The 12,007-nt window shown below is 52.2% G+C and overlaps 1 protein-coding gene across 5 annotated transcripts in view; it reads right to left on the reverse strand.

Annotated features, from left to right (window-relative positions):
- Nucleotides 1-12,007, reverse strand: part of DNMT3A (DNA methyltransferase 3 alpha) — a 253,453-nt gene that overhangs the window by 239,074 nt on the left and 2,372 nt on the right. For all 5 annotated transcript variants that reach the window (XM_084624716.1, XM_084624715.1, XM_084624718.1 and 2 more), the window contains exon 2: nucleotides 2,227-2,448. In XM_084624716.1, coding sequence (XP_084480842.1) covers nucleotides 2,227-2,298 — 72 coding nt within the window. In that variant the 5' untranslated portion in view covers nucleotides 2,299-2,448. The remainder of the gene's footprint in view (nucleotides 1-2,226; nucleotides 2,449-12,007) is intronic.

The raw sequence follows: 12,007 nt of genomic DNA on the forward strand, positions 1-12,007 counted from the left end.
AGTGGGTGGGCTTCATCTCCAAATAGGGGAGATGGAGGACATCAAGGAGCAAAAATCCAGTTGCTCCATGGCTTTGGCCAGTTGGCGGTATTGCTGTCGGCAAAACAGGCCAGCAAGGAGGGACAGAAAAAACAAAGAAGGTAGAAACTTGCCCTGTGGTTGGGGAAGGGTGAGGTTCTGTAAGGGAGTGGCCTGTCCCTTTAAGGACTGGAGGTCTGGAGCTGGCTGGCTGTGTTCAATGAGCCCTGCCTGCCATACCTGGGAGGAGATGTGGGGTTTCATTAGAACCGGCTGGGAATGGGAGCTGTCACCCTGATAAAGGGCAGCAGGGAGCGAGAGAGGTTCCTGCAGAGAAGGTTCGGAGGTCGGGGAGTTCCACCAGCTGAGAAGGGCTGGGAGGAGCTGAGATGCCAAGGGAGTCTGGGGCTGGGCCTGGCTTATGGCCGGAGAGCAGACTTTTGTTCCTTTCTGAACCTGAAGTTAATAAACTTCCATAAAGAGGCTGCTGTTATTGGACTTGCACACACCCCTTTTTGTGAGTTATGAGGACCCAAGAAGAGGCCTTGAGCACAAGGGGGGTGGGCGCCTGGGAGGAAGCCACCCCCGCAACAGCAAATGGTTGCTTTCCCATTGGCCCCACGGCTGCCCAGCTCCAGCACAGTGCCTGGATCCTCTGCTCTGTGTGGGAACCTTCCCCCTCCAACCCACTCACATGTACGCTCACTCCATTCAGAGGGGCCCGCTGCGCTGTATTCTCCCCGGCACACACAGGGGCCTGGCTCCTCTCTCCCAGCCATGCAGGTGTGTACCTACACGAGGCCCCGCCCCCAGCTGGGGCTTACCTGAGCTCTCCTGCTCCAGCCAGGCATTAGGGATGGTGCTGGAGCCTCCCGGCTTGGGCTGGCAAACGAGCAGAGCTCTGACATGGGCACTTGTGCTTCCTCCTCTCTTCCTCCACGCCCTCTTCCCACCCCAGGCGGCCTGTGTCTTCCCTCTTCCCGCCTCCCAGCATGTCTCTCTCCCTTCATCCCACCCCCTCCACCCGTGTCCACGCCTCTTGTCGCACCCCTCGGTGCATGCACGCCTCTGCGTCCTGCCCCGCAGTGTGTGCATCTTTGTCCCCCCCCACCCCCCCCATGTGTGTCTCCCTCTCCACTCCCCCAGTGCCTCTGTCCTTTCTTCACAGCCAAGCCAGGTGGTTCTATCGGTCTCTCTTTGTCCTTTCTCCATGCCTCTCCCAACAACGTATGCTCCCCCACCCCAAGCTGTGTCTTTTCTCCGCACCCCTGCCCAGTGTACATGCTGAGGCTTTCCTTCCCCCACCCACTCCCCAGGGTGGGTCTCTCTCCCATGCCAGCCTTCTCCCCACCTCCCCACCCAGTGTCTCTCTCTCCCCGTGTCACGTGTCCCTGGTTCAGGGGTGTGCACTCCCCCCTCCCCCACCCATGTGTCCCTGGTTCATGGGTGTGCACCCCCCCCCCCGCCCAGGTATGTGGAGTCAGACTAGGGCCTCATGGAGGGAACTGACCCAGTTCCTGCTGTCACAGGAAGCAGAGGGGCAGGTAAACCAGCCACTGCCTGCAAAGCAACCATCCCCCAGGCCTCCCAAGGCCACCCCAACCAAGGGTACAGCTGCCCTCATTCCCCCGCCTTACCAGAGGCTTCCCTCTCTCAGCAGGCAACAGCAGCGAGGGTAACAGCAGGTCTCATCAGCACAGTCACACTCGCCCCCATTCAGCAGTGCCCAGAAATAGCTCAATCCGCTCTAATCCCACTCTGCAGCTCAGGCCTCCTCAGTGCCTGCCCCCACCCCCAGTTCAGATCAACAGCACAGGCCTCTGGCCAGGCCCCACTCTTCTCCCTGCCTGCTAGCCACCAGAACGTTCCCCCCAGCTCCTGCCACACTCCTCCCCCTGGCAATCAGACAGCCAGTTAGACGTGACATGGGCCTTTGAAAACATTGGGGCCAGATGGACAGTCCCAGAGCCTGAACCCTCCATGCGTCCCCACAGCAGGAGCAAGGCAGCAGCCGGGCAAGCCGTTCCCCCTCACACCAGCCCTGCCCTCCCTCCAGTGGCCCTTCTGCCAGTTAGAGCCAGCACTGGACGTGCACAGGAAACTGGACTGAGACCCACCCAATTCATCACACATGTAGGCCATCAGAGAGTGGGCAGGACCATGCCCCCCTTCCGCAGTTGGTGTGCCTGGTTTCAGAGTGTTCCTTACCTTGTGAGTGTCGGGCGTCTCCCTGTCTGGAGCAGTGCTGCTGGTGTCGATAGACCCGTTGGACGGCATCATGGGGAGAGGGGGAGGCTGAGAAGTTTTGCTTTTTTTAAAATAAAATAAACTTTAAAAGTTCAAACTTTAAAAACAAGAAAAAAAGTTTAAAAACTGCCCCAGCAGCAATGCCCCGAGCCTTCCTTCCGTCCGTCCGTCCCCTCCTGCCACCTGTGGGGGAAACACAGAGAAGGGCGCAGGGTGAGGCCTGGAACACCATCGCACACGGCACCCGCAGGCACCAGCTTCAAGCGGCCTCGCCCCCAGCCAGGGACAATTATTAACACGCCGCAGCCTTGACTCAGCTGGGCAGGGGCCCCTTTCCCCCAGCTCCGCCGCCCCACCAGGGTCCCCGCCACCCTGACACCATACTAGCCGGCTCCTCCAGACTCCAAAGGAGAGCCCCCTCGCCCCTCCCTGGCCCCCCGTCAATCCCAAACTCCTGTCCAGGGGCACAGAGTCATCGTCGTCCGTCCCCCCTCCCCGTCCCAGACAGATGCTGGTCCCCCTCCCCCAGCAGGGGCTGCCCACTGCAGCCAAGCACCTGTTGCTATGGAAAATGCTGCCTGCATTAGCCATGGCCGGGGCTGCTGTTGCCTTTGGCACCAGAGCTGCAAATTGTTTCTAGAGCTTTCCAGCCGCAGCTCGTTTCCAGCCAGGAGGGTGGGGGGCTGCTGGGCAGGCAGGGCTGCTGCTTCTAGAACAGAAACTTAAAACCCAGACAATTCTTGTGCCTCTCCCCCACTACAGGCAGGCTGTGGCCTGGGGGGCTGCAGGGAGCGGCCTCTCCCTCCACCTCTCCCCTCCCCACACCTCTGCTCTGTGCAGAGGCCAGGGGGCTGGGTGTCCCCCACAATCAGCCTCTTCCTCTCTGCCCCCCACCCCACACCTCTGCTCTGTGCAGAGGCCAGGGGGCTGGGTGTAGGCAGGAACCAGCCTCTCCCTCTCTGTGCTCCCCACCTCTGTGCAGAGGCCAGAGCCTGGGTGTCCGCTGCACTCAGCCTCTCCCTCCCTGTCTGTCTCCGTTCCCGCACCAGCACCTCTGCTCTGTGCAGAGGCCAGGGAGCTGGGTTAGAGGCAGGAACCAGCCTCTCCCTTCCTGTCCGCCCCCCACCCCCACACATACACACACACACACACACACCTCTGCTCTGTGCAGAGGCCAGGGGGCCAGGCATCCCCTGCAATCAGCTTCCCCCTCCCTGTCTGTCCATTGTCCACACCCACACCCTTGCACATACACACCTCTGCTCTGTGCAGAGGCCATGGGGCTGGGCGCCCCTTGCAATCAGCCTCCCCCTCCCTGCCTCTTCATCCTTAGTAGGAATCTGGGACCAACACTTGGGAGCTGTTTCCCCACTACTGGGAGGTTTGAGCACCACGGAACATTCTCTGCAGCCTGAACAAGCAGGGCACCGTCTGGAACAGACCCACCTCTCCTGGGCTGCCCCACCTTCAGCCATACGTCTCCCCTGTGTCTCCAACAACTGTCCCAGCCCCATCTCCCCCTCACTTCCAGACTCATGGGACATGCAAGCTACAATCAATCACCACCTCAAGTTCCTCTATTTCCCCTGGGCTTCCAGCTTCTCCACTCCACCGAAAGATCTCACCAGGGTCTCCTTCAACCTCCTCTTCTGGTCCATTCCCAGAGCTCCACCCCTTCCTCACCCACCTTGCCCTCGCTGCTGCTTTTCACACTGCTGAGCACACTCCTTCTTGACACCTGGGGCTTCCCAGACTCCCTCTCCCCTGGTTCATCTCTGACCATTGCTTCAGGGCTCTCTCTGTCTCCACTCTCCCTCAAGTCTCTTAGGTGCTGCCTCTTCTCCTTTCACCCCTCCTTCTGGGCGAGCTCATCCACTCACATAGTTTCAACTACCATCTTCACCCCAAAGAGCCACCTCTCTACTCCAGACCTGTGTCCCTTTGTCCCAGCCTGATGTCAGCTCAAATGTACCATGGCCAAACTGAGCTCCTGTTCCTTCCTCCCACCGTCTGTCAGCATGGACACTGTCGCCAAAAGGCCAAGGGCGCCCACCCTAACCAACTCCACGGCTGCCTTTGTGCCCATGCTGACGCTGATTCACGTAGGGTGACTGAGACAATAAAGACAGCTTCCCTAGCCATCCATTGGCTGAGACTCCCCTCTCTGCCCCTGCGCTATGCCCCCAAGAGGATCCCCTTCTCTCCAGAAATGGATCCCTTTCCATAGCCTCCCCTACTGGGGCTGCAGGGCCCCCACTGGTGATCCATGTGGCTCAGCAGCTGGGTCTGCACTCTGTTCCCTGCCATGCCCCTCCCCCACAATATCCTTCTTCCCCAGCTCTGCTCACACCCACCCCTCACTCTGTCACAGCAAGTCCTGTGGGGTTTGGAGGGAGCAGAGGGAACAGGAATCTGGTAGCCAAGGGACTAGCTCCCAGCTTCGCTCCTCCTACTGCCTCCTGCCTCAGCAGACAGCGTACCTGGGGGTTGCTGGAAAGAAGTATGGCAGCAGGGGAGGAAACCAGAAGGGAGCTAGGCTATGAGTACAGAATGAGCCCATGACCCACACCTGGATTGCTGGCTGGGACTCAGTGGAACCAAGATGTGGATATGGGGTCATGGCCCAGAGGAGAAGCAGAGATCTTTTGGGAGCTCAGAGGAGACTCTCAGCTGGTGAGCTAGAAAGGTTGGCCAGGCAAGGGAGCTGTCAAAGAGGTCAGTGCAACAACTGCCCTCAGTAAACTGAGATGTGACCCCCTGTACATTTTGGGGTGACATTGCAATGCCTCTTGCCTTCCTGACAAGCAGGTGACGCACTCATGTGTGCAACCCGGTGTTTTTCAAGCAACCGGGAGGCAGGAAAACCGGTGTAAGCTTCCCAAGCAGACAAGACCAAAAAGAGCCCTTCTCACCAGCTATTTGTCATCCCCTTCCAAACCCTGCATGACTCCTTATTGACTCACCCTTGCCAAATTCCAGGTGCTTCCCTGCCCCCTCGAATAGCATCAGCCTCCAATGCCCATTCTCAGCATCCCCCACACCTCTGCCCCTTACACCTAGAGTGTGCTCCCCGAGCTCAGCCTGAAGCTCCATCTCTGCTGTGCTGCCTCTGGGCGACACGCTGTGCTAGAGGAGTGCCCGGGGGACTGTTCAAACCTCCCAATGCTGCGTGTGTGTTGTGCCCTGCCCCCTACTTGCTGCATCTCTACACTGTGGGCTCCTTGAGGTGGAGAGCACCCCTGCTGCTTGGTTTGAGCAGCGCCAGTTGGATGCAGACACCCCGCAGGCAATCCAGCTTCTCAGTCAGGGTGTCTCATCCCTCTGGCCTAGCACCCCCAGGCAATCCAGGTCCTTGGCCAGAGTCTCATGATCCCCAGGGCCCTGCCCCCCATGCTATCTGACTCCCTTGCCAGGGTCTCAACCCTCTCTGGACCTCCATTTCCACACAGTCCAGCTCCACTGTAGGGGTCTTGTGCCCCTTGGGGCCCCTCACCACAGAACACATTCTCCTCTGGTGGGTCTCCCACTCTGTGGGCCCCAGCTGAGCTGCTGGCAACGTTCGCATGGATTTCCAAGTAAGCCTCCCCAAACCCATATGAAACGGCTCTGTCAGCCACTTCTCCCCCCAGATGCAGGGAGCTCTGCCATTAGAAAGGCGTTCCAACACACACATCAGGCCAGCAAATAGCTCAGCACTGCCAGCCAGCCCCCACCCCAGGTCATCCCCAATGTCCCAGAGAAATGGCTCGCTCAGAGCAGCACGCAGCTCCACTCTGAAAAATAGCCAGTTCTCAGGCTTTGATTCGCTTCCAGCAAACATGGTCTCCAAATGCACTAAAAATAGTCGGGCTGCGTAAGAAACACCAGGCAGATGGGGAATATGCAAGGGGGAGCACCGGGAACAACCAGCAATGAAAGCCTCCTCCCCGCCCCCATCCCTCAACAGCCTCACCAACTAACCTCTCCCTTTGCTCTCTGCTGAGCTTTAAATAAAGACAAACACTCTTTTTCAAAGTGAGCCACTGTCCCTCCATTACAGCGGAGTGCAAACACCCCTCTTTCCCCTAGTAACCACAAGCTGCAGCTGTGAGCCCCGTGAGGGAGTGGACTCCCTGTCCAAACAGCGAGGGATCCTGCATCTCTGTCTAAAGGAGGTTTGACAAGGTCCACACAATGTTCCTTACCTCTAAACGTGCAAAGAAACACGACTGAAGCAGGCTACACACATTCAGTGTGGAACCTGTGGCCCATTCACAGCAGCCTTGCCTCGGTCCCAAGCTCTCTGAATAACCTTACCCAAGTCAGTGAGCTCCTCCACTGCTCCCACAACGAGAGCTCGCTCTCCTGATGGCAGCACGCACTTCTCCTCCTGTGCGCTAGCACCCAGATTATTACTGGAGCATCACTAGCAAAGGCTGAGCAGAAGCTTGCAAACTGGAAGAGTTTCACCCAGTTAATACAGCAGGTCTCAAAGCTTGATCTCAAATTAATCCTCTCCTTGCCACCTGCTTGGCTCTCCCACTCACGCACCAGCGCCTGCCTTTGAAGTGTAGGGAAGGACTCTGTCTGCACGTTCCTCTGCTCCTGTATTTAACAGCTCAGTCTGACCTTACAACTGAAGGCAAGTGGGGAAGAAAATTTACCGCACTTCTCCCACAAGGCAGAGCTTGTATGGGACCTGCCAGTCACTCCCACTGACGGCAGAGTCGTTTAAAGTGGGTTACCTTCTATGATGCACACGGTGCTGACAAACCAGGGTTTATTAAGGACTCCTCAAGTCCTGCTGTCAGGGTGCTTCAGCCTGATCGCATGCTGGGAACTCGCAGAGACCTAACAGGCATTTTATTTCAAGTCATTTCAAAGAGGAGCGCTCAGGAGCCTCCTGCTCCAGCTATTAATAATGAGGGCAAGCCTCATCCCGAAGACCAGGGCCCCAAGGCCCTTTCAGAGACACACATGCAGCGTGCACAGATCGCTGAAATGCAGCCACCTCCAGACTATGTTTACAAATACACAAAAACAACAAGGAGTCTGATGGCACCTTAAAGACTAATAGATTTATTTGAGCCTAAGCTTTCATGGGTCTTTAAGGTGCCTCCTTGTTGTTTTTGTGGATACAGACTAACACGGCTACCCCCTGATACAAATACACACACAGTCCTCCCTTGGTAGCTGCTTCTTCGCTCTGACACTACATGCAGAATTTGAGGTATGCCAGCGTGCAGTTACCTTACCCAAGCCAGCACTTGGCCATGACACAGAGGTGACACCCAGCCCAGCGACTTTTAATGACCACAAAGACCGGAGCTTCACTCCTCACGTGAAAGACAGCACCTCTGCTAACACAGTGCACGTCACACCTACCTGGCACCGTGGTGCAGCACAGACATGGGGGATAAGGGCCACCTAGCGCTTAGACGGGTGCATTTTGCACCTGTAAAAATAGGGGGCTTTCCAGGGGGCTGTGAGGAATCATTAGGGAAACTGTCCAAAGCACTTGAAACATGACAAGTGTTGCAAAGTGTGATTATTGTTACTTTGAGTCACCAACACCCCCTGTGACAGCACAGTCCCTCCTTCCCCACCCCCAACCTGGAGCATTAGTTCAGAATTGACTCAGGAACAAGAGACACCTACTGAGCCACCAACAACCATCCCGCAGTCCCTAAATCACACCTGGGCATTAGCTGAGCACTGACTCAGCGAGACGAATGCTAACTACTTTGAGTCACTACCACCCCCTCCACTGCAGCGTTCACTGAGTCTTGACTCAGAGGCAAGAGTGGTACCTAGTGGTGCCCTCATTTTTAAGGTCTGGCTTGACAAAGTCCTGGCTGGGATGATTAGTCGGGGCTTGGTCCTGCTTTGAGCAGGGGGTGGGACTAGGTGACCTCCCGAGGTCCCTTCCAGCCCTGATCTTCTGTGACTCTACCCGGAGTCGGCACCTACTGCACCTGAGCTTTCCTTGGAGGTCTCCCAGGCAAGCAGCAAACAAATCCATCCCTCCTTAAAACCAGAAGTCAGCAAACAAAATGGCCTCAACAACTAAATGATGCTGCAAACCACAACTCTTGACATTCAGAAAAGAAGGCAATTGGGAGAGAGAGTCTCTCTTTCCACTACAACAAGGCTGATAAGAGAAAGCTCTACAGAAAAAATCATAGCCATATTTGTCAAAAATGTTCAGGGCTAATGGTTTAGAAGTGATAGCGTCACCTATGCTATTACTCCCAACAGATGGCAGTAATAAATTCATTGTCATGGATAAGAAAAGTATTGGCTTGATCCAGTTAAACACACTTAGCTCATTAGAAACTTCTATGGTCAGATATTTTGCTTATTATTCAAAATTACAAGTCTGTGTTAGGCAAAGGAGTCAAAATCTCTATTTGTATTTGGCTATTACCTTCACAGAGTGCTATATGAAACTTGATACTATACCCAACAAAAACAGATCATTAACTCTGCCAAGTGCTGGGGTCAGTGACAGCACACACTTCAGGTGAAAATACACAGAAAAACAGGTATGTTGGAGGGAATGGATAGTTCTCAGCAACAGACTAGACGGAAAGGAGAAGGATACGGCAAAGGTCCCAAAACTAGCCCGACAGAAAGTTATTCTACACAACAAGACTTTCTTTTCTCCTGTACTGTAACCTAAGTAGTCAAGATCCTCTCCTACACTGTAAACATAATAATGTAAAGTTATGCATCTAGGAAGAAGGAATGCAGGCCATCGCTACAGAATGGGAGAATATATTCTGGAAAACAGGGACTGAAAAGCATTTAGGGACCACAGTGCACAAGCAACTGAGCACTGTGATGGTGAACAGTGTGAACTCCCAGTGTGATGCTGAGGCAAACAGAGCTAATGTCATCTGGAGGGTAGGGCAGGGAGGTGATTTCACATGTGTACAACACCATTGAGACCAATGCTGGAATACTGCACACAGTTCTGGTATCTACGTTTTAAAAAGGATGCTGAACAATTTGAAAGAATGTAGGAAAGAGCCACAAAAATTATTAGAGGGTGAACGAGAACACCCTGCAGTGAGAGACTTAGAGAGCTCAATCTGGTTAGCAAAAGAGGTCAGTTGATTACAGGGTATAAGTGCTTTCACAGGGAGACAATATTGGGTACTAAAGGGCTCTTCACACTACCTGAGAAAAGCAAAACAAGAACTGGAGGCGGGAAACTGAAGCCAAGTAAATTCAAATGAGAAATAAGGCACTATTTTTAAGAGTGAGGGGGATTAGGGAAGTGGTGGATTCTGTCTCTCTTGATGGCTTCCAATCTGACGTCTTTATGGAAGGTATCTGCTTTTTACCCAAACACAAGTCACTGGGCTCAGCACACAGGGAGGTATCTGAGTGAAATTCAATGGCCAGACTAGTTGATCAGACCTTAAACTCTATGAATCTACGAAACATTTGCTTCACATGTCCCTGGAAGTCTCCCAGCCCTCCCCCACCCACCCCAACACTAACGGAATGGCTGCTAGAGAAGTTTCTGGTTAGTAGGTCAAGAAGACCTTCATTTAAAAAACTAAACAGCCTAAAATCTACAAGAAAATTCAGGAACAACTTGGTCCCAAACTCTACTATTTGTTCTCTAGAAAACTGCACTCAGAAGTATGAAACATTTCACTGTTTACATGTAGCTAATTCTGTTCAACCCCCACATGAAACACATGCCATACATCAAAACAGCCGACTCCACATGAAAAATTAAACACACTCATCAGGGTAATAAAGAGCATCACTGTGCCAGTTCACTTTCCTTTTCAGTTCTGCCACAGGCTCAAAGAAGCCCAGAGCAGAAAGCAGGGCACCCCTTTCTGTTACATCATCACCAATACACGAGAATTGCAGCCAGATCTACTTTCTACCATTGACCTTAGCTGTTCGGAGACACTCAAGGGATTTATAAGTGAAACCTCTCAAACTGTTCTCAAGCATGCACTAAGAAGATTAGGAGAACCGTAGACTGAGCAAAGCAGGGATGCTGTAGGTTAGAAGAACCCCAATTGTAACAAAGGACAAGGAAAAAGCCAGCCCATGGTTTGGTATAAGTGTGGGGAGATGCTAGCACGGAAGCAATCAAGCAGTGATGCATAATTGTGAAGTGATATTTTTAGGACTATGCAGAATGAATGTTAAATCACCTGAGGCTCCCGGAGTTGCTGCCCAGAAGCAGAGCTTCACGTATCCGTTGTGTAAAATATCAAAAACAAACAAAATACAGTAAGCAATGGGAGGTGCTATGGTGAAAGGGGTGGTGCCCACCCTCAAAAATAATTTGCAAAGCAGGATCAAATTAGTGGATTCTGCCAACTTTTTAAAAGCAAACATCCCTCCAGGGTTTTACCCAGCCCGTTTTCCTGAGAATGAAGTTAGGAACTAAATCATTTTGGCTCTGCTTTCATTCCAACCAACCCAGAGAGATGTTTTTAAGACACTTATAAATTTAGAGATTATTTAAGCAGCTAAGGAAACATTGTTTGGACTCTAATCCCACTGCCACTCTACTATAGACCTGCTTGCAAGCCCTTAGTCAACTGTTATATATGGGTATCCATTATTTCCTAGATATGTTTGTGGACATTTCATTTTAAGAAAAAAGACTCCTGCTAGGAAGTTTCGAGCTGACTCAGCATGAAAGGCTATTGCATGTGTGAAGAGTTATTGAGAGCAGTTACTAAACACAAAAAGGTCAATTCCTCTTCCATTATTGTCAAGAACTTCACAGCCACTGGATTTGAAGAATTTGCTTACAAATTTCCAGGCCTTCTCCTTCCATAGGATTTTAGACAGAAACCTCGCCTCTCTAAATGGTACTCCAGGCCCGTATAAGCAGCGAAGTTAAAAATATACACATATGTACAGCACTGTGTGTTTTCAAAGCCTAGGCTCTCCAAAGGTTACTGGGCTGCAAGCCGTTCACCAAAACATAGCCACTGACCTCTTGGTTTATTTCTGCAATCATCCACTTAGCAAAGCAATGCAAATATAGTAAAACCAACCATTGTGATGCCATCTACACAGCACAAAGGGAAGAAAAAAAGAGGAACTAGGCTAAGAGGAAAATTTCACTTGCTCAAAGACACACACACACACTCAGACACTGAAAAAAAGGCATCACTAACTTGAACTTATCTCATTAATAAACATAAAAAGAGACAGCTAGGGAAGTCTGTGGTAACTGTACACATCATAAGCAGATACAGATCTTTTAGGCCTCAATTCCAAGCCATGAAGAACCCTTTCTTTCTCCATATAGATTTTTGCATTGTACTTACAGAAGGAAACAGGTCAATGGATGAAAACTAGCACAATCAATACAAAAGATGAACTTCGCTCCTGTATGTATGAGACCAAACTACCCAGCCTCTAATGACTTACAGTTTGATTTTCCCATTCTAGCTGGAAATCTGACTATTCTTCGCCAGCAAAATCATCAGGCAGAAAATAAACCAGACAGTCCTACAAACACTCAAAACCGTGAATTTATAGATGGGGCTTCAAAGTGGATCTTTAGTGCATTTCCCAATATTTCTGCATAACGGCACCCCCCTTAAACAAGTTTCCTGGAGATTAAACAGCATGCCAACTTCCCCCCCTTTGCCCCAATCCTGGACTGAGAGCTTTCAGAGGCTAAAGGTAGCAGTGCTCCCTCCCCCAGCAGGGCAAGCGTTTGATAATGATCATTCTGAAATGACTGTGTATAAGAAAAAGAATCTCC

This window comes from Lepidochelys olivacea (assembly GCF_965140295.1).
Source record: "Lepidochelys olivacea isolate rLepOli2 genome assembly, chromosome: 3".
Lineage (NCBI taxonomy): Eukaryota > Metazoa > Chordata > Testudines > Cheloniidae > Lepidochelys > Lepidochelys olivacea.